Genomic DNA, 23538 nt, shown 5'->3' with positions numbered 1-23538 from the left:
CAATGACACGCAAGGGGAACCATCGTGTGGTTGAAGAACTGTATGGCCAATTACCAGCATTTACTGATGTGTTCTCCGAGGACACATTTTACATATTTGTGGTCTTCTTTGTCTTGTCAACAATACTGGTGGCCTTTATTTTGTCTAGATTCATAACTTTAAAGCCTGTAGAATAGAATATGTTGTATAAGATGGAATAAATATTAAGTTACGATTTTTTTCATTTTATTACACAAATGGTACAAACTGACTCTATATGGAGATATGAGACATGAGGAGTCATGAGTATATGAAATTCAATTTTTGTATTTGTTCAGTAAATTTTTTTCTTTAATAATTTTATGGATATTGTTTTGTATATTGTAGGGCAATAGGAAAAATAAACACAAAATCGATATCAATATTTTATATCCCAATTTCTTCAATTTACAAAAATGATAAGTTTGAGACATCTAAAAATACTTAGAATTCTTGTGTTCCCCAGCGAATCTGAAACAATCACATGATATTTAAATTATAAAATGTTTATCGTATCCACAATGTAGTATCCACAATACTAATTAAATAAAAAATCATAGTCAAATCAAAAGATAAGCGTGACTCAGTTCTGTGTTAGATCAAATGTATAAATCATATGAATTGAGAATTACTATAATTTCAAGTCAGAACATAGCAGCTCTAATACTGCTGTTGTAAAGCAGACACTTTCGTAGAGGCATCTAAGTCAAAACAATGGGTCCTACCACCTGAGTATAGAAGAAAGGTAGGGAATACTCACATCCTGGTTACGCGCCTTATGTTTCCTCTCGACGAGTGAAGCGAGGGCCTCAGAGCGTACAGCGAGCGAGTCCACGCGCTCGACGAGTTGCTGGTAGGGCGACAGCGGTTGCGCGCCCATCACCACGTGGCCGAGCTTGGAGTCGATCTTGGCGTCCAGCCGCGCGTTCCGGATCAGATTCACGATCCAGCACTCCGCCTCGTCCGGCTGCATGCTCAGGTTCTCCGCTAACATCCTGGGAATGGAAATGAAATGGATTCATATTTAATGGTCCGATATACATTGGTATTCATATAATTAGGCGTTTTCGTATGTATTTGTCTATCATGCATATTAATCAATAGTTTTAATGTTACAAGATTCATGGTTAATTACCAATTATATTTGTTTTTTATAAATACAAATACAACATTCAAAATAAATCTTAATCCTTATATTCTAAACTAGGATTCGTATCAGTGTAGATTCTAAAAGCATGCTCAATAATACCATATCCTGTATTAATGTTAATAATAAGCACTATACAGAACACTTGTAATACACACCCAATACTGATGACTTGGTGAATACGGCAGAACGTCTCGAAGATCATGAGCCGGGCATTCTCCACGAACTCCTCTAGACAGGCGATCAAGAAGAAGTCGGTGTGAAGCACCGCTTGACACTGGTTCAGTTTCCGGCGCGCCGCATCGAAATCGAAGTTCACGTAGAGGTGTTCAATGAATTCCGTTATGGGATCCCTGTGAGGAAACAATGTGTAATATGTCTTTCATTTTTAATCACACGTTAAAAAAAATCAGGTGTATTGTTACACCTGCTAATGTATAACAAATTGACCGATAGCTTATGTGTACCTAGATGACTAGCGGTAACCCATCCATCGCTCCACTGCACCCGGCATTATGGCATTCGGTACAGTTACGAGCTACACCAGCATGGCAGTTGTTTACAAATCACTGGCTGTCTAAATTCAGAGTACCACAAAAAAGACACCTAACTTTTACTCTTTTTTGATCATAAGATATAGATTAACTTTATATTTCTATATCTAACTTTACCTGTATGTGTAAGCCTCTTGCTGTATAACTTTGACGAGGTCTTTGAGTGCGTTTCTCCGCGATCTGTTGATGATAACAGCCGTAGCCAGGTAGCGCAGAATGTGCGGACACATTGTTTGAATGGCATTTAAATACCTGAAAACATTTTACATTTAGAAAATAATGTTAAAGGGAGGCTATGGCTGTCAATTTCCCTATAAGGTTATTTGGCCCTGTCTGCTCTATTTATAGTAACTATGCTTTAGTATAAATTAATCAGAGTTTTGGAAATTGGTGAAAATTGAGCTTAAAAATTCCGTTACATACATACAACCCTAGCTAATAAGAGCGTGTTAAAAATGAATACAGGATGCTGAGAGCCTATCCTTTTACGGGATTTGTAATAGAAAATCACTTTTGTCATTTAAGACACACCCAAACTTAATGTATACAGCTGAATATAAAAAAACATGTTCACAAACATCCAAACCAAGAACATATCTACTTAACATCTTTTACGTGTAATAATTGTCAAAAGTACACTAAAACATTTGAACATCATCACCACTCACAGGGGTTTGTACAAGAACATCTCGATGATGAGATCGCGGCCCTTCACGTGGTTGAAGAACACGAAGAGCGACCAGTGCACGAGCCACGTGCGCTGCTGCAGCGCCTGCATGTTGCTGGCGGTGGCCCCAGCCGCTCCGTTGTCGATGAACTCTCGCAACTTCGTCAGGTCGTCGAGCGCGCCGTCCCAGTTCTGGACTAGGATCTCGCTCGCTAACTTACCCCACAGGACGGATAAGTAGTTCTGGAAAATACTATAGAGATTAGGGGTGGCAAGAGGATCTTGTCAGGATTCGTAGTCGACGGTACCACCGCTACGCTGATTTCTCTCTAAAAATAGCGATAAATAAACTATTTTATTCAGATTCAAAACAGCTTAAAACTACACATAGAGAAAGCAGGTACACCCTGAAACCAAACTATTTTTTGTTATAATTATTCATATCAGAATGATCATCCGCTTTATCGGTGACTATGTTCAATATTTCGTTGAATATACTTTATCCTACAGTTGTTTACTAAAAAAAGTATTTCTAGCCAATCTATATTGTATGTGGACAGATTGCGATTTTATTTTTAAATATACCTACTGAGATAAATTAAAAGAAATAAATTTTATCTTTCATTTGTGACAAAAGGTGTCGAAATGACTTTTCCATCTCTAAAATGGCAGCAAAGTTAACCATACATAGATTTGAAGATGGCATTAATTTTAAATCTCTAAGAATCACCATTAATCCAAAAGATGCCGGTAAACAGGAAGCTGAGTTTGGTGACTGGCTAGAGGGTAAGATCGACGATAACAAGAGAGATTCCACGAAACCACGTTTAGTTGTTAAACTAGTTTCGGGAGATGATTACGATAGCTTTAGTTTAGAATTGTGTGCTAAGAAAATAGCAGACTCTGAAGAATATTATAACTGGAACTCTCTAAATTATGAAAATAGAATTAACAGTTCAATTTCCATCGATCACATAGCTAATACTGATAGCAACGCTTATTTTAATGACGAGAAAAATAGTATTACCACGAGTAACGACAACAGTAACAGTTTCCTCAATCCACTTGAATACAGCATTGAGAAAGTAAAAGAAAATAATGCTCGGATTATGGAAAATATACATATGTTGAACAGAACTCTAAATTATACGAAAAAGAAGGAAATATTAGACATAATTTGTCCAAAGCCATTGCAGTCGTATCCCTGCGAAGCGTGCGGGAAATGCTTCGTATACGAAACCGGCCTAAAGAGGCACTATGCTTCGAGACACGCCATCACAGAGCCACATCCACGGTGGCAAGTCGTTTGGACTTGCACTGAATGTTTTCAAGTCTGGCCACGACACGACTTAGCGTTGAAACATACAACACAATGTTGCGATAAAGAAAATTCGGATTGCATAAGAGAAATTAAAACTTCGTCACTGCTCCAATGTGAGTTCTGTGAGCAGGTCTTTACCAATATTCCAAGGCTACTAAAACATTCAAAGACCCATATGGTGGCCAGTAATTACGAATGTGGTACCTGCAATATATCTTTTGTATGCTACAGAAGTGCTGAGCTACACTGGCTCTCATGTCCCTGGGTGAATATTTGCTATAAATTCTCCTTGCCCAAAATGTTACTTTGCAATGTTTGTGACCGTAAGTTCAAGAATTACGAGCAGCTATACAATCATAGGCAAGTTTATACTAATAATGAATATTGCAATGAATTATGTACTTTACATATTTTTACATGCTGATAAGTTACTTTTTACAGATACAAAGTTGGCCACTTCATAGCAAAGTTTCACTGTGATCATAACGCAATATCCTTGCCCATGCCAGTATACCAATGTGAACTTTGCAGTCAATGGTTCCATGTTTTACAAGCACTTTTAATTCACAAGAACCAACATCATCCTCGGCCAGACACTGCACTCTAATATATAATTAAATGATTGTAAATTTTGTTACATGGATGACATTAATAAAGTACATTCTATTATTTTTTTTACATAATATTATTTAAGTGAGGTAGATAGCACTGCAGTGGTTATAACTTGGTACTTCTGACTTTGCCTAAACAAGGTAACCTATGCTTAGACTGCAGAGTCATCGGAGGTATACCTCAGTTTAACTTGACTGTGCATTTACATCTCAGGGTGTGTGCTAAATTGTGTGATTAATGTGGGTGCACACTAACAATATTGTTTTGCTAAATAGTATGAGCAGCGCTAAAGACACACCCGCCTGCGACAAACTTTATACATGTGCGACATATACATGGAAGGACGCGGGGGGTTCCAGGACGTCTGCGGAACACACTCTGTACACTTCCACCAGTTTTAACCAATGCCCTTTACCTCAAAAATTTAAAACATACATACAACCAAACCTAAAGTCTCCTCTTATCTTTGAAGTTGGTTAAAAGGGAAAAATTTCATTTAATTGATCTTACCTTATCAGTGGGTGACATGACCAGCTGACAGAAGTACAGGTATGATGCAGACTGAAGGTAGTTACCACACTCATATCTATATTTTGCTAACCGGTACATACTATCAATCATCTCGATTTTGAACTGGAACAAATAAAAAACAATTTTAAAGTTGTATAATATAGTATAATGAAAGTTGTTATAATTTATTCCTATTAATACATGATATTCTAATAGAGTTGGTTACACTATTTAACATTGTTGTCACGGACAGCAAACAACTATTAATATTAGGTGGATAAAAACATTACAACAATATAAATTAATATCAGATGGACTGCATATTAATTTGCTACTACAATCATATAAAAACATAAGAACCTTATAAAATCAATAGATATTGATCATAATCTCACCTCAAACTCCTTATTGGTAGTTAGATAGTTGATGAGGGTTTTGGGATCCCTCATGGTCTCAACAGTCTTCATGACATCATCACGCTGCATCAATCTGAGCACTGGCTCCACAGCATCCTGCAGCTCCTGCAGTTGGGAGAGGACCACTCCTCTTCTGGATTTGATTTCCTGAAAGAATTATCAAATTTTAAGAAGGAAGCTCTAAGAAGCCTTCTCCATAACAAAACATCTTGTGAAGTGGTGGCAAAATATTGATATTCAAAAAGAGTTCTGTAAAGAATCTATTTGGAATAAAATATTTTTGATGTGATTTGATAAGTGTTGCAATAACATAATTGCAAAGAAACCAAGAATCTTGAGTAATTTACATGTCTGATAATATAAGAAATTTAGTTTGGGTGACTCATTTCTCAGATAATAAAGCTAAGATATTTCAACATTATTATTAATATTTTGCACTTTGGTTTAATAATCATAAGTAAACATTTAAGGGTGTACAATTCGTCTATTATATAAGGGAACCACGAATTTGTAAATTTTCAAGTGATAAACATAACCTCTTTGACAATTTATTTCTTACCTCAGGTGTGTCTTCGTGGGGGTAGAGCATTCTTCGTATATCAACGACGTAATCAATCATGTTAGTTTTACTCAATATTTCCAACTTTGCTTGTAAAAGCTCTGATTGGTCATAGGTCTGAAACAGGTAACATATTTTATAATATCATCAAGAAATTGATGTAAAGTTTACAATAACAGACGGAGTAGTTGATAGAGCACTTATTAGACAGCATAGATATGCTAATATTGTACAATTTCCATACAAAATCGTATACCTTCAAATAAACGAAACTTGCAGTATACCTGTAACTTACCTCTTTCGCAGCTAAGAATTCCAACAAAGGAAATACAAGGTGTCGGTCTAAATATTGACCTATTTTAAATGTTAAATCAAATTTTGAGTAACTCATGATTGTTTCGGTCAATTTTCACTTCTTTTACATGAACTCAATGGGTTTAACCAGCTAACCCCAACAACTTTCGCGTGCCACACAAGTCAAAACGTAGTGGCAAAATGACAGATGTCAATTGTCATTAAATTTTTCTAAAGTATTATTATTTCTTAAATTTGCATGTTAAAGTTAAATAAGACTAGACTGACAAGATATAATTTTAAGGATTTTTACACAATAATAGGTTTTATAGTGCACAATATTCATATTGACTGGTCCTAACATACAAATGAATGTAATTTTATCGTTATCTCTTAATTTAATTGAACTTTAAATAGTTTTACTGTTTTAAATTGATTATTTGCTTTTATTTGACCAACCCAATAATTAAAATAATAAAAATTACAGTGCATACTACGATAGTTCGCTTTTTAAAAAAATATTTTATTAAATAATTTTAATATATACTTTTCTGGCACTATACGTGCATTATATTGTGCAAGTCTAAGACAAGGCATATTGAACTATTAAATTACCAATGGTTAAAAATGTCAATCAACAATCTAGATAAACGTCAAATTACAGCATAGAGTACAAGTTGCAGTTCACAGCCACATCTATTCGATCACATTGTTGCAATTTTAACACGAGGATTTTGTATTATTGTTCATTTTAGTGTTTTGTTAATTTAAACATAATTCAAGATGTACCCCGTTGGCCAACGTAAGCATCAGCGTATTCCATGTAATCCAAGCAGGGCTTAGGAGGGCAGCATCGTCCTTTGTTTGATTGCCCTAAATAACATCGAAAGAGACGAAAAACATTTATTGTATTAGTAAACAGTGGTTTCAATAGTTACGAGTGGTTCCAGTGCCATCGATGATCACAGAAATGTTTGTTTCGTGCAGCTCCAGCGGGGGAGACGAGTGCTGGTGCGGTGGGTGTGTCGGGAGCGGTGACTGCGGCGGCGGGCATCACGGGCACGGCGCCGGGGGCCGCCAGCACGGCGCCGGCGCCCGTCGCGCCCGCCGCGGGGGTGGTCGCCGGGGCGCTGGTGTCGCCGTCCGCCGCCCAGCCGCCCGACCTGCCGGTCCTCACGTGCCCCCGACGACCCAACCTCGGCCATGAGGGGAGGCCGATTATGCTCCGTGCCAACCACTTCCAAATATCGATGCCTAGAGGCTTTGTGCATCATTATGATGTCAATATACAGCCAGATAAATGCCCAAGAAAAGTATGTGTTGCATTAATTAACTGTATTTTGCAGTTGTTTATTGACAACTAATTGTGGTGGTCTTTGCAGGTGAATAGAGAAATTGTTGAAACTATGGTTAATTCTTATAATAAAATATTTGGTGCTTTGAAGCCAGTGTTTGATGGTAGAAACAATTTGTACACAAGGGATCCTCTACCCATTGGCAACGATAGGGTGGAACTGGAAGTGATCTTACCTGGAGAAGGCAAGGATCGAGTGTTCAGAGTTACTATCAAATGGGTTGCTCAGGTAATTATTTATGTAGTGAAGATGAATTATAATCTAATTAGAAGCTATTATCATGTTTTGTTATCAGGAACATGTTAGTTTATTATTAGTAAGTTCTGAATTCCAATTGCCAATGTTTAACAAATATTTGCTCTGCTTTACTTGCATTTTGCAGTTGAACAATAGTAATCTATACACATATGAACATATTTTTGTAAAATTTAACGAATGTGATTAATATTCAAAAACATTTAAATTTCTATCAAAGTTCTGATCTCAAGACCAATAAGCTAACTGATGTCTGAAAGTTATTACTTAATAAATATCATACCATTATTTTCGAGAGTTTATGAGAATATTCTGAAATTGCCTATAAATTAGTAGATGCGCAATGTAAATAAATAATAATATGAAGTGTTCAAATTTTGTACTAAAGTTTCATTATATCTTCTACTGATATCAAATGTTTCTTAGTGTTAAGTACCATGTGGTCATTAGGAATAGTTAAACTATTGTATCATCAAATATTGTTACTCATGTTATGTACAGACATTAGTATGAAAATTGAACCTAAAGCATTCATATGTTAGTTGAAATTCTACCTGAGTCATTGCAATCATTTAAACGATTTTACAAGTAATTCTTAATCTTGTCAATATTACAAAATTATAATCATTCCAAAATTTTCATTTCCAATCTTCTTTGTTTAAATTCATTAAAAACTACGAAACAAAAAATCATGGTTGACATGGTTAAGAAAAAAAATGTCCTTCACCCTTTTATCTTAGCCTATTTATATAACAGTACTCTCTGTTATAACTGTATAATTTCCACAAGTGTAGTATTTTAATCTGTAGTCTGCGGTTAAAGTGTATATTGGAGCTAATTAGTTGTAAGCAATTTGAGGAAAAAAGACAACAAACTGTAAATTGTAATGAATTGTAGGTATCATTATTCGCGTTAGAGGAGGCCTTGGAGGGTCGTACCAGGCAAATACCGTACGACGCTATTCTGGCCCTGGATGTAGTGATGCGACACCTGCCCTCAATGATGTATACTCCGGTAGGTCGCTCATTCTTCTCCTCACCAGAAGGGTACTACCATCCTCTCGGAGGTGGTCGTGAAGTTTGGTTTGGTTTCCATCAGTCAGTCAGACCAAGTCAATGGAAAATGATGTTGAATATAGATGGTATGTATTATTTTGATTGAAAATTATTTATTATTAAAAATGTTAATCTGTGTAATATAAAATTACTATAATTAGTAATTACATGTACTTTTTTTCTTTACAGTGTCTGCAACTGCATTCTACAAAGCCCAACCAGTCATAGAATTTATGTGTGAAGTATTAGATATAAGAGACATTAATGACCAAAGAAAGCCCCTGACAGATTCACAGAGGGTGAAATTCACAAAAGAAATCAAAGGGCTCAAAATCGAAATTACTCATTGTGGCACTATGAAGCGGAAGTACAGAGTGTGTAATGTTACACGTAGACCTGCTCAGATGCAATCGTAAGTTTTATTTTACTCTTCACCAACTCCCCAAACAAAAGAGGTTATCTATTTGACAGAAATTTTGTATATATGAATTTAATAATTTTTTACTTTGCTTTAAGTAAAAATTAATCAATATAGTCTGCTTTGCTAGTACAATCTAGCATTAGGTTAACATAGGTAGATTCTAGTTAAAAAGAATTTGAAATGGAATGTAAAATAAAAGTTAAGGATAAAGTGAGCTAAGTACATTGAAATTTAACAGGAATATACAATGTCATTCTTTATTTACATTGTTTTTGTACATTGCAGTTTAAATCTACTTTGTATCTTTGTATACAATTTTCAGGGACTAAGTATACTTGGCGACATGTTCTCCATATACACTTCTGCACTTGTTATTCAATTGCTGTTGTTATCCAATTGTAATTCAATTGCCACTTATACATTTAGCTGAGATTGACATCTGCGTGTTACATTGTACATCATCCTTTGCACCGCCTTGCCTTACAGATTTCCACTTCAATTAGAAAATGGACAGACCGTAGAGTGTACAGTAGCAAAATATTTTCTGGATAAGTATAAGATGAAACTGAGGTTCCCCCACTTACCGTGCCTCCAAGTGGGTCAAGAACACAAACACACATACCTACCGCTGGAAGTGTGTAACATAGTCCCTGGTCAGAGATGCATAAAGAAACTTACCGACATGCAAACATCTACTATGATTAAGGCGACAGCTCGATCAGCACCTGACAGGTAATGAATTATGGTCTAAATGTAACAATGTTTTACAGAAATGTAGGGAATGATACACACTAAGAATTAATTAATAGTATAATTATTAAACCTTAAAATGCAAATTTGTAGTTCTATGACATGCAATGCCATATCATAGAATTACAAATTCAAATATGGCAATGAAATTTTTGTATACAATTAAGTGAAAATGAATTTTTCCATAGGTTTGTGGTAATGATAAACATTATCAAAATAAATAATGATACATGTTATATGTATAAAAATTAAGAATTGTTACTTGTATTACAATATATAATTACAAAGACTAAGATACTATTTGCAGTGCCGAATTAAGACTTCTTGATGCCTTAAGCATGGATTAGCCTGTGTCCCTTCTATCCATAAGCAAATTAGTATCAGTTTATAAAGAAAATGAATAAGCGTAGATTTCCAAAGAGCCTTACTTTACGTGTGTTTGAAAATATTCTTTCTGGTGTCTGGCTCTGAAGACGCGATGCCCTAAGCGATTGATAAATTTACTTATATGCTAATCCGGCACTGTGCAGGGAGCGCGAGATCAACAACCTGGTGCGTCGCGCGAACTTCAACACGGACCTGTACGTGAAGGAGTTCGGGCTGACCATCAGCAACAACATGATGGAGGTGCGCGGCCGCGTGCTGCCGCCGCCCAAGCTGCAGTACGGCGGCCGCGTCTCCTCGCTGGGCGGACAAGTAATACGTTTCATTCTTTTTATTTACCCGCTTGACTTAAGTAAACGGTGTTACGCGGGTTCATGTTATAGTTAGAACTAGCAGCGAAACCCGGCGTTGCTCGGGTTAAAAAACGTTGCATGTTTAATGGTATAAAAAACGGAAAAAAATATCACCAAAAAATAAATAAAATAAAGTCCAAGAAGTTTAATAATAAAATGAAGTTCATAAAGCTCAGTAATAAAATTTATTATTGGGGAAAAAAGATATTTTGGAAGTTTTGCAGATCATTCCAGAAATTTCTAGAAAGTTATTATTTCTAGAAAATTTTTGAACTTTCTAGACCAGGTGTCGACAACCTTTTTTTAGTCGGAAGAGCCAAAAATTACAATTTACATAATAACAAAATTTTTAAAGAGCCACAAAATTATTTCTCGCCAACAATAAATAGTACTTGCATACTTGTATATAGAATTATTAAATAATCACTTTTTATTTAAGTAAGAAATTAAAACAATTTAACATTTTCTAATAACAGTAACTTGTACTTCAAAAACAAACAATTTCAATGATCCACATAGCCATGGCTTTGCATGGTTATTCAAATATAAAATTTAAACTTTACTAAACAATGTAACTTGAATGAACTAATTTTTATTGTTTCTAATAAATTAAGTCATATTTGCGCATGGAACTAAAGAGTATCAGCTTCACATCGATAGATCATAGAGCCGCATGTGGCTCGCGAGCCGCAGTTTGCTGACCCCAGTTTTAGACGATTCATGAAGCCTGTACATTATTCGAGATCAATTGTATCAATCGCACATATTTTGGAACTTTCTAGACCATATCAGATAGATTTTATCATTTGCACACATTCTAAAATTTTCTAGATCATTCATAGATTAGTAAAGATACTTCAACGCCTTGAAATTGAATGAAGCTACAAACGGCTTATTTTAGTAAGTTCTTTTTTTGAATTCTTGACAAATAAAAACATTTTTAGAGAAAATTTACGAATAAATAACTAATTTACGTAATAATTACGTAATGTACGTAATAAATAAATAATTATTTCAAATATTTTAGGGACATTTTAGCACCGAGACGTGGCAAAACTTTTTTACGTAACTATTTCAATTCTCAAAACTGGGTACATTTTCTTGTTAGGAGTGAGTAATCTTTACTAATCTATGAGATCATTCTAGAAGTTCTCTAAAACATTCTATATTGATTACAACCCTCGCACACATTTTTGAACTTTCTAGATCATTCCTGATTTTTTTAGTACTTTCTCGATCATTTCGTATTAATTTTAGCAGTTGCACTAATATTGAAACATTCTAAATCATTCTAGCAATTTTTAGAAGTTTCTAGATCAGTACAAACATTTTCAGAACTTTCTAGATCATTCTGGAAGTTCTCTAAAACTTTCTAAAACGATTACAATCATCGCACATGTTGTGGAACTGTTTTGGTCATTAAAGACTTTTTTTTCGAACTTTCTAGAACATTCTAGTTTGATTACATCAATTGCACACATTTTGGAAGTTTCTTAATCATTCCAGAAATTTTCATAACTTTTCAGAAGCTCACATGAGTTAGAGAAGGACATTTATATTCAAATTTACATTAGTTAGAGAAGGACAGATATATTATTTCACATTTTGGCCGCCCACAACCACCCACTTACACCCACCCCGACCAAACTCCCTTACGCACATCAGAAGACCAAGGGGTATCTGCCATCCCAACAGGAAGTTGATCAGAGTTGCGGATGATAGAGAAAACTGTGAATTTACGTACGAACATTAGCATTTTATATAATACATTAGATTAGATTAGATTACAATGATGTCAGTGCGAATATATGAAAATGATCTATAACTAGATAATTATTATTCAAGCGAAAGAATCAGGTTTCTTCACGCTTTTATTAACTTGACCTGTATGTATAGTCTGCTTAAAACTGCTAGTCCGCTCTGAATATAGAAATAAATCGCGTCGCCATAGCAAATTGTATGACAACACCTGCTCGCAACGACTTCAAAGCGGAGTAGCAGTTTGGCGCGGACTATATGTATGTAACAACGATCTTTGAACTCGATTTTTAACCACTTTGAACGGTCCGATTAATTTAAAATTTTGAACAATTATTCGATTATCAAGAACCGATGACAATACACGATTTTAATAATTTTAACCCATTCTCCTCATCAGTATCGTCAGGAATTAGTATTAACGATTTTCTTTGTGTGATTTTAGCGTGATTTTTAGTTTTTAACTATAATTATTATCCCGATTGACTGAAATAAACGTTGTGAAGCGGGTTCATGTTTCAGTTAGAATTACAATGGTGTAAGTGCAAACTGATCTATAACTAGATAATTTTTATTTGAAGGAAAAGCATGACTAATTAAAAATGTAAACAATTTAAATGAAACATATGGACTTCAGGCGTGCCAAAGAATAAAAGATATATTCATATACTTATAAATGTGCTTGAAAAACACAGTCTGGAAAAAAAACCATCATGAAGTTCTACACTATCTAATGGTACATTAACGCACGTGTAATTATTTGAAATTAGGCAAGATGGAAGTAGTTTCAATTTTGGAATAAAAGGGAATAGTAGGCTGATTGATATTGAGCACATGATATTTGAATTTACGTTATTGTAACTCTAAACGTCCAATATATGTGTTCATGTTATGTGCATTGCATTTCTTTGTGAACATGGACAGACCGGTTTGATGAATTTTATAGTATGAGTTTTAATGTGTCTTTGTAACAGAAGTGTCACTACATTGTACAGGTCAGGAATTGATTGCAAATTAATAAATTTTCAAGCTTCACTTTAATTATGATGATTGTTTAAATGTTTTAGTTCCTGTTAACGCTGTTTTTAGTTCTTTGTAGTTTTTGTGTGTTGAGATTAACTAGTAGTGTATGAAAGTAATGATTAATGTAGTTACTATTTTATTGTGACTTTTATTTCATTAAAAATGTAGAATTACATACAACTTGTAGTGACAATAATCGCGAACGAATGACCCGTTCATACAATCATAGAAAATCGCATGCGCACGTCCTAATGAATGTTTAAGTGTACCTTTAAGATAACAATGCAGTAGTTACGTTATGTTACTAATTTGCCACAGCAAGCTTTGCCGAACCAGGGCGTGTGGGACATGCGCGGCAAGCAGTTCTTCATGGGCGTGGAGATCCGCGTGTGGGCCATCGCCTGCTTCGCGCCGCAGCGGACCGTGCGCGAGGACGCGCTTAAGTAAGCGTTACTTGGTCCTCTATTATTTTAGCATAGTACCTAACGATATCTTTTATTTAAACTAAGTGATTATTTGACGGACAAAATACTGGGCTTATGTAGCTCCAGCTCCACATGTACCATTAGGTTAAGTTTGACATTGTAAAAAACATTTTTTTAAAGGTGTGTGTTATGGAGTTGCTTTCGCCGCTTCTTCTCCATAACGAAACACCTTGTGAAGTGGTGGTAGTTGTATTGACATTCGAAAATTGCTCTGTAAAGAACCTATTTTGAATTTGCAAAAAAGATTTGATTTGATTATAATATACGGTTTATGTTACTTATGCTATTAACCTACCATCTAATGGATTTCGGGCCTAAGCCCAAAGACGTAAGGGTACTACGATGTTTTCATTTTATGGACTAATTATCACAATGCCCTTTTGTACGATAAAATTATACAAATACTAATAAAAAAATAAAACCACATTGCACTGCTGAGGACCATATTGAGGTTATAATAAAAAATTTTCAATAAATAAGAATCTTCCGTAGATTAAAGCACATCGAAACAAGGAACATACAAGGAACAACAATAATAAGATTATACACCATCCTAATGTAAAATTAATTTATTTATTGGATAATAATAAAGTTATATACAATATTTGAAACAATAAAATTAAAGACTAATTAAACTAAAAAAAATAATCAAATTATACACTAATAGAAACTTATTTACAAAATGTACATATATAATGTTATATTTTAAATAACTAGTTTGATTGAATTGATTTTTCTGCGGAGAATTAAATGCAGCTGTAAAAACACAAAAAGACGTAGCAATGTTACCGCCGCAGCTTATGATCGAATGGTCTTACCACCTATAACTTTCTAATTACAAACTAAAATGCTTGATCATTCCAGAAACTTCACTCAGCAACTGCAAAAGATCTCAAACGACGCGGGCATGCCGATCATCGGGCAGCCATGCTTCTGCAAGTATGCCACAGGTCCCGACCAGGTGGAGCCCATGTTTAAGTACTTGAAGTCGACGTTTGTGCAGCTTCAACTAGTGGTTGTAGTGCTGCCGGGGAAGACTCCTGTTTATGGTAAGAGATGAGATACACAATAGTGTATCGCTTAGTTTTTGTTATCTGATTAATATGTAATGTTTACATACAAAAAACAACCTCATAATTTGCATGAATCTTTGTTAAAACTTTGGTAAATTGCGTGATACGAAAAAATAAAACGTTTGTATATGACGGGACGTCATATTATTATCGTGGTATCGCTAGTGTCGCAAATGTATTTGTCACTACCTTTTCTTATTACATATAAATAAAATCGGACTATTTTGACATCATGATATATCACAGAGACCTGGAGGGGCGGCCGGCTAGTTTTACTGACAGTTTGATCGTAGTCTTCAACTCATGAGCACGCGCTCCACGTACTCGGTAGAATATATTCAGGTATTTTAATTTTAAAGTACCGCATATACCTTCGTGATACACGAAGAATCTTAAGATACTCGTGCGGTATTACTAACATATATTTCAGAGATCCTCAAACTTATTTTGTATGCACATTCATTTTCACGTTATTTTAATCAAGCATTAAAATAACGTGAAAAATCAAGTCTATATGCGAAATAGGCTAAATTATTTTAAATCTGATCTGATATTTAGTAATATAATATCCACTTTTAAATAATACCTTATTATGGTGACAACAATCGTATGTGTTCATAGTAAAGTAAAATAAAATAATAAATATGGTCTTGTTTTCGCAGCGGAGGTGAAGCGCGTGGGCGACACGGTGCTGGGCATGGCGACGCAGTGCGTGCAGGCCAAGAACGTGAACAAGACGTCGCCGCAGACGCTCAGCAACCTCTGCCTCAAGATCAACGTCAAACTCGGCGGTATCAACTCTATTCTGGTGCCCTCGCTGCGACCTAAGGTGTGTATTTTGCACTCAAATTTATTGTGCACTGGTGTGTGTAATTTATTTAACGATTAATATGACTGTTGCGAAGGAAGCAGAATTGTTCTAAAGTGTTGTATAGTTGAAAGATACTATCACATAATTAATGTTATTTCTCTTACGTGTCTTTACACAATTTTTAATAATTTTACTTAGTCTTAGAATTGGGGGTTCGTTGTTCTTTTCTCGGGCACCAAGTGTAGCTAGCGTGATCCGAGATATCCGTGAGATTCGAGCCTAGCAGTGGGATTGTAAGGGGTTGTTAACAAAACAGATGTTAATATTATATTTGAAGATTATTGTCTGTCTATAGATGTATGACTGTCTGTGTTTGCGCAGGTGTTCAACGAGCCGGTGATCTTCCTGGGCGTGGACGTGACGCACCCGCCGGCGGGCGACAACAAGAAGCCGTCGATCGCGGCCGTCGTGGGCTCCATGGACGCGCACCCCTCGCGCTACGCCGCCACCGTGCGCGTGCAGCAACACAGGTATGCACCGCGCTGCCCCGCCACACACTCCGCTTACAGTAGCGCTAGGAGTAGGAGCCAGCTGACGAACTACTTGACGAACAGTGACGAGTGTGCAAACAACGTGCACAAATATATACGGTCAAGAAGTGCCTTTCAGCCAGGGATATTCGAGCCATATGGGTGTAAAATCCACTAATAAGATTTATTGATTTTTATTCAACGATACTTCATTCTTATTGATTGGATACATATAATCTCTGATTAAAAGGCACACTTATAAGCTTACACTACCGTAATAATTGCACATTAAGGGCAGACACAAGTAAAAGCCCTAAATATTTGTTTATATGCAAATGCTGACAGATGTCTCTTGGAGTAATCTGTCAGTATTTGCACAGTGTTACGATAATTACAAATACGTTACACATTGTATAGAAACATATTATTTTGTCTCCTACAGCTGTGTTTACATGCTCCAAGTCTATACATATAAACGAACTAGAGATCTGTGTATAGTGTAAACTATCCTTTATCCGTTCTATCTTATTTTTATAATGATTATTTAAAAAACTGTAAATTATGCATGTAATGTTATTTCATCTTGAATATAAGCAATGGAATTTTGAGTTAATTACAGATGTCCATTAGCGCCCATAGCCACTTACCAACTGGTGGATTGCACATTTTTTTACTTCAATTAAAAAAATACCAGTTTCAATTCACCCAGTTAAATGTAGCAGGTTGACTTCTTGAACATTGTTTGTGTTCAATAACCTCTGACGTAAAATATACTCCTAATTCAGTTAAAATCTCCAATTGTTTATAACAATCTAATCAAGATACCTCAGCACAATGGCGTTGTTAAACAACAGTATAATTCGGCTTTTTTATAATAGTAGCAGATAAGCATGCAGTCCACCTGATCGTAAGTGGCTACTGCCGCCCATGGACATCTGTAATCAAAGCCAGATAGGTTAAGATATTCCTACCTAAGGTCGGCTATAGACGCGCTGCTACCCCCGAGGACTAAACTGGAACGCCTCGGAAAAGGTTATCTCCCTTACCACACTCTTTAAACCAGAACACAGCAACGCTTAACGCTGCTGTTATGAGGCAGAAATAGGGTGGTGCCGCTGGAGTCCAACCACAAAAGGTTCCATCTTCAGCATATTTTTACCAGACTCTTTTTTCGTGAGCTTAGTTTTATAACATCCTTTGGTTACATATTGAGTGACATACGATGTTTTAATTTTTACCATTCCGTCAATTGTGGTGACAGGCAAGAGATAGTTCACGAGATGAGCAGCATGGTGCAAGAGCTGCTGATAATGTTCTACAAGAGCACGGGCGGGTTCAAGCCGCACCGCATCATCATGTACCGCGACGGCATCTCCGAGGGGCAGTTCATACACGTGCTGCAGCACGAGCTCACCGCGGTCCGCGAGGCTTGTATCAAGGTCTGTAGTTTGAATATACTTATAGCTTGCGTCAAGGCTCTGCATTCAACTTCACTATATGATATGTTTTATTTTTATTATTGTTTCTCCGCGTACTTTTGCCGCGGCTGTTATTTTTTGGGGGTGACAGCATATCAGAAGATATTTTTGCTCTTTCAGCTCTACTTAAGAAGGAAATAAGTATCATTATTAACACTGTAAATTGGTAAATAAAAAAGTTAAGCGATACACTTCTTATGTTCATTAAATAATTAGTTTTTACAGGATGAGAGCTTTTTTAATGTCTAAATAAGAGGATCACCTTATTCGGTCTTTGAACCGGGATGCAAACTCTACGTGTAACCTGGCCTAAAAATTTTGATGTGTGCTCTGGCGGCAAATTCATTATATGTGCTGCGCGGAAAATAATTAATACATATGATTTCAATTTATCCTACACTCTAAGTGATAAATTCATTTTGTGAGCCTTGGACTGCAAATTCATCCGGCGCTTCGTACGGCAAAACCGTTATTCTTTTGCATGGCTTGTAATTCAACATTATAACGTCACAATACCATAACATGTCTCGCGGTGTTACAGTTGGAAGCGGAGTACAAGCCCGGCATCACGTTCATAGTGGTGCAGAAGCGGCACCACACGCGGCTGTTCTGCGCGGACAAGAAGGAGCAGTCGGGCAAGTCCGGCAACATCCCCGCCGGTACCACTGTCGATTTGGGCATCACGCACCCCACCGAGTTCGATTTCTACCTCTGCAGTCATCAGGGCATCCAGGTATGTTACTCTTATGTTCATTATTAATACTTGATCTTTGGTAGGAAAAAATATATGTTTTATGAATAACAGACATTAAACTTTTGTGCTGGGATTTTTAAGGATGGCCAGTTTTGGTGGTGGTTTATTTTCGAATGCGTGCTTTCAGATAGTTAAGTAATGCTTATATGTAAAAGTAATGAAGAGTATCTGGACCCAGAATATAGTATGTTTTATATGGCTATGTAGTTTTTGTAATTAAAATTAATCTGACATTATTAAGGATAACTATCCTTAATATATCTACTAGGCTTAGTGCTTACTAGTATTGTTGAATGCTATTGGGGCATATTCTATGCTATGCTCTGCTAATATTAAAGTATTGCTACAAATAATTCTTTTGACAGAACAATGCAGTCACCCAATGTGTTTGTATAAAATTTGTACATTTATGTATGTGCGTTCGTTGTCCAGGGCACGTCGCGGCCGTCGCACTACCACGTGCTGTGGGACGACAACCACTTCGGCTCGGACGAGCTACAGTGCCTCACGTACCAGCTGTGCCACACGTACGTGCGCTGCACTCGTTCCGTATCGATCCCGGCGCCCGCGTACTACGCGCACCTGGTGGCGTTCCGCGCGCGCTACCACCTCGTGGAGAAGGAGCACGACTCCGGCGAGGGGAGCCACCAGTCCGCGTGTAGCGAGGACCGCACGCCCGGCGCCATGGCCCGCGCTATCACGGTGCACGCGGTCACCAAGAAGGTTATGTACTTCGCGTAGGATTCAGTTGTGATGCGCGTTGCGGCTTGTTGTGTTTCGAGTGATGTGCCGAGTCGGACATTTTTGCTAGAACTTTGGTACTCACATACAAAGAATGGAGTCAGTACTCGAGTACAGAGTATTCACAGTCTCGAGTTAGCATGAAGTGCTCGAGTACTTTGTAACAATCCAATAGCACGGAAGAGCAAAAACGACTCCTTTGCCTATATTAGGTACATAAGACTAGAGTGTACGAGTACTGTCAGTATTCGAGTATCACTGGTACTCGAATACTGACTCGAGTATGCGAATTTATGTAAGTACTCGAGTACTGACTCGAGTCGACCTGACTCGGCACGTCTCTAGTTTCGAGCTCACTATGCCCACTTTGCTCGTGTTTCGCTGGTACATCAAGCGGTGTCGTTGCGCTTGAAAAGGGGTCACGAGCTCACCGAACCCTCTATCCGCCTGTCCGCCTATCCGATGTCGTTGCGTTTGGAAAGGTTTCGAACTTATCGTAACCACTTTCCTCCACATTGTCACTGCTCTACGTTGCGCGGTATCACTAGTGACGGCGTTCGTCTCGTGTTCGGATATCCGCGACTCTCAAAACTGTCCTGATGTACTATCGTCGCACTTCGTGTTCTAAACAGAATATTTTTTTATTCATGCGTTTTCGAGAAAAGTGTACTTCGTGTAGACCGAACACCTTACCTGCATATCCGTATTGATGCGATGCCATTTATATATTCTAAAGATTGTTTTATATGGGAATTCGTCTCGAGCTCGGAACTAGGTGTAGAGAAAGTATCTTCAACTTAGTTTGTGACTATTCTGTATCTGTGAATTTGAAATGTGATGACGTCGTCAAACAGTGCCGCACTGTGTCGTGAATCGCCGGAGTCCGACGCCAGGTGTTACATATTATATTGAGTGTAATAGATCAAATTTTATACGTTATATTTTGACAAAGCCGCTTTGTGTGACAGCTGACTGATGTCGTATACATCAATACTTGTGTATTATTTCTCTAAATCTTTTCCCTTTTAGTTACGAGTTAATACTGCATCGTTCTAAAATTTTAGAATAGTATAAATGCTATCTACCAATTTAACAGCTCAAAACAATAATTTGTTTCATTTACCAAAAATATGTTTAGTATTTTCGTGTTGGATAATAATCATTTGTTAAATTATAGTAAAATTATTTAAACATGAGTAAGCTCATAATAATCACCAATAAAACAGATCATGGTGTGTTGATTTAACAAAATATCGTTTTTACTTAACATACGAAAAATATACTTTACATCTTGATCAAAATCCTATCTCTATTCCGCCTATGTTAGCGTTACAAGACAAACCATTTTGGTCAATGAAACAATTTCTGAAATAAAAATAGTCAGATATAAATGTCATTTATAATATTATTATTATTATAATGATTATGAATATACTAACGGTGCAGTAATAACTTATCAGTAACATTTTTGCAATATTCTAAGTATCACTCGAATATATCGTGTGATATTAATTTTTTATTTATTCATTTTTCATTGGTCGCGCGATGGGTTTTTTAATAAAATTGGCGGGCGCATAGGTTCCCAAAACGTTCAAATTTAGAGGTTTGAAGTCGTTTACATTTTTGTATTTAAAGGTGGGTACTTAGAGAAAACATTTGATGTGATGTTGCATCAACTAGCAAAAGGGTATTGAATCAGTAAGTTTTATGTATACTATTAAAGACGGGCCTTTGATTTCTGCCAGTTCCCTTTAAGATCAGGGAAAGCAAAAATAAAAGGTAAATAAATATAGTTCAAAAAACTAAAAACACGCTTTTATGATAAAATTAACTAAAAAGTAGAAAATCTAAATGAATCTAGGAATCAATTAAGGAACAGTAAATAGTATAATTGTAAAATAAATCTACAAAGTTTGAACGAAATCTGGCCGTTTAAAGTGGGTCAAAATCGCGCCCAAAGAAGTCGGTTACAAACATACAAACAAACATACAAACATACAGGTGAAGCTAATAAAAAGCGTGTAAAAATAGAATGATTGAGTAAACCTCAATCATTCTATTTTTAATATGTATGTAGGAATTATAAATATTACTGAATACTTATGTTATTATTACGGTATCTTATTAAGGAGAAATTACAAGTAATAGACAAGTAGTAATCCAAGTCACTAAAGATTGGAATCTTAAATGAGGGCATGTATTTAGCAAACGCAGCTCAAGGAATAAGCAAAATGATTCTAAAATGTATAATTCTGTAACTTAAAAATGATGCTTTTCGAGAGTCGAGAATTGAGCTTTTTTCTCACACCGTACTATTTTCTCGGTTGAAGCAAGCACACGCAGCTCGTCAGAGGCTCATTTCGATTGCATAATTTTAAAATTTAACAATTTGAACAATGTATCTGTATAACATATTGTACAAATGATTTCGATCAGTACCCATCTTTGTGTAGATGAGTTTTATACTATGTGAGTATATTTTCATACACGCGGTCTTACTCGATCTGCTTTATTTAAAATGACTTAGTGCATATCATAATACAGTATGACAGTTAAGCTTTTAATTGTGCCTAAATAGTTAATATATTTTCTTTAGAATCTTTTTGTTGCCATTACAGTTACTTATCGGATGTTTACTGTAAGTCTTACGACAGCTCCATATTCGATCTCAATTACGATTGTGCATTATATGGCAGTGAATAAATACTAACTTCACACAGCTAACTTGATCACTATCAATCGATTCTTTTGGAAATTAAAGGCAGATAAACTTCCACCATATATTGATAAGTGATTACTTCAACTATGGACATCTGTAATTAACTTGAAAACGAAGTCCTACTTAAAGTCGGTCACAATTGCGTTGCTACCCCTTGAGGAATGATTTAGAATCCCTCGTATGAGTCTCCTTTACCACAGCCTTCACTACAGAAATATTGTGAGTGTGGTGGTAGAGCCTCCGGAGTCGTAATATGAAGGATTCTGTTGATATCGGAATTAAAAGGCCATAGTCGACCACTCAAATGAAATGCAGTTGAAGAAATGAAATGAAGTTGAATATAAGAACCCCTAATTAACTATGTGAATTAACAGTTATCATTTGGGGTTCTGCCTAAAACTAAAATCGTAGAGTGTAATTTGTATAAGCAATAATAATAAGACGATATTTTCATTTTTACTTAAAATTAAATTAAGTAATGAAATCTCTTCTTTATTGTCCATATAATATTTACTGTCGTAATTCAGATGAGTATCATTTGCTATGAAAAAAATAGCGGTTTACTACCGTAGCTATCAGCTAGCAGCTACCAACAGCTACAAAAAAAACGATGGCACAGAAACAATAGCAATTATTCAATGTTTTATTTTACTTATTAGAAAATATTGTTTAACTTTTTTATACATACTTATAGCGCGCATAGACAAGTCGATCAATTTTCAGGAGTTATCAAAAATAAATTTGATCGAAAAAAAATATTTTGTCTATGTTTATTCTTATATAGGTAAGATTATATTATTTTAACTACATGACGATTAATAATAAATAAGTTTTAACCTATTCATTGGTAGTATATGTGAAGGCCAAATACCATAATACTAATTTCTAACAATATTTTAATAGTCTACAAAATCGATATAGTAAGTGTGAGTTATTATTTTCTCTCGATATGTCGTATGTGTAAACTGCATTGATGTCATGTTTCTAGAGTAAGTAGTTAGTTCGTTAAGTGTCTCGTTACGGATGGACCACGTACTTTGATTCTCATCACGCCCGCAGGTCATATTGGACGAATATTGCAGAATTAGTGTAATTAAACTTGAGAAGCAATATTATATTGCTGTAAGGGTACTTGTCACGAAATTTAGATATTTTTAATCAAACATCATTTAAAATATTTTTATTAGCAATAAAATAACGAGTGTGCACGAAATTCTTGCGGCCATTACTATAATAATTGAATGATATAGTTCTCATAATAAATAAGAAAAAAACATTATAAGGTGAGTAACGCGAAAAAAATTAAATGCCCATTTCATTGAGAAATTATAAAACAATTTCGCATAGTAAAGTGCGTCGCTCATTAATCTACTTGAGACTCTAAGCACCCACTCGCCCTCTACATTATAAATAATACTAGTACTGCAGGTGCTTAAAATATTTGCCGCAAATAATAATAAATTATTTTATCCCTGTGTATAGCGATTAGTCCAGT

General features: G+C 35.9%; 4 protein-coding genes across 4 annotated transcripts; 3 read left to right on the top strand and 1 right to left on the bottom strand.

The window, feature by feature from the left end:
* The first annotated feature begins 2 nt into the window (after positions 1 to 2).
* LOC140750945 (uncharacterized) lies at positions 3 to 214 on the top strand. Its single transcript, XM_073084710.1, has one exon. It carries the CDS (start codon positions 3 to 5, stop codon positions 174 to 176), a length of 174 nt encoding a protein of 57 aa, XP_072940811.1. The 3' UTR covers positions 177 to 214.
* Positions 215 to 391: 177 nt separating this feature from the next.
* Positions 392 to 6313, bottom strand: eIF3e (eukaryotic translation initiation factor 3 subunit e). The gene is made up of 9 exons (XM_073084688.1): positions 6100 to 6313; positions 5805 to 5921; positions 5225 to 5392; positions 4830 to 4952; positions 2388 to 2629; positions 1837 to 1971; positions 1324 to 1518; positions 779 to 1013; positions 392 to 489 (listed from the first exon to the last, which is right to left on the bottom strand). Exons 1-9 carry the CDS (start codon positions 6193 to 6195, stop codon positions 463 to 465), a joined length of 1338 nt encoding a protein of 445 aa, XP_072940789.1. The 5' UTR covers positions 6196 to 6313; the 3' UTR covers positions 392 to 462.
* LOC140750935 (testis-specific zinc finger protein topi) lies at positions 3037 to 4381 on the top strand. Its single transcript, XM_073084699.1, has 2 exons — positions 3037 to 4067; positions 4149 to 4381. Exons 1-2 carry the CDS (start codon positions 3052 to 3054, stop codon positions 4312 to 4314), a joined length of 1182 nt encoding a protein of 393 aa, XP_072940800.1. The 5' UTR covers positions 3037 to 3051; the 3' UTR covers positions 4315 to 4381.
* Positions 6314 to 6756: 443 nt separating the features above from the next.
* On the top strand, positions 6757 to 21090 carry AGO1 (protein argonaute-1). The gene is made up of 14 exons (XM_073084609.1): positions 6757 to 6900; positions 7086 to 7411; positions 7481 to 7681; positions 8606 to 8849; positions 8953 to 9175; positions 9671 to 9916; positions 10465 to 10630; positions 13771 to 13895; positions 14802 to 14986; positions 15673 to 15839; positions 16203 to 16351; positions 17613 to 17790; positions 18371 to 18562; positions 19016 to 21090. Exons 1-14 carry the CDS (start codon positions 6882 to 6884, stop codon positions 19322 to 19324), a joined length of 2730 nt encoding a protein of 909 aa, XP_072940710.1. The 5' UTR covers positions 6757 to 6881; the 3' UTR covers positions 19325 to 21090.
* Positions 21091 to 23538: the final 2448 nt, after the last annotated feature.

The sequence above is a fragment of the Epargyreus clarus genome, unplaced genomic scaffold (assembly GCF_041222505.1).
Source record: "Epargyreus clarus isolate Ecla_fem2 unplaced genomic scaffold, WU_Ecla_fem_2.2 ptg000003l, whole genome shotgun sequence".
Lineage (NCBI taxonomy): Eukaryota > Metazoa > Arthropoda > Insecta > Lepidoptera > Hesperiidae > Epargyreus > Epargyreus clarus.
Note: the sequence above shows the minus strand (reverse complement) of the source record. Positions and strands in the feature narration are given on the sequence as shown.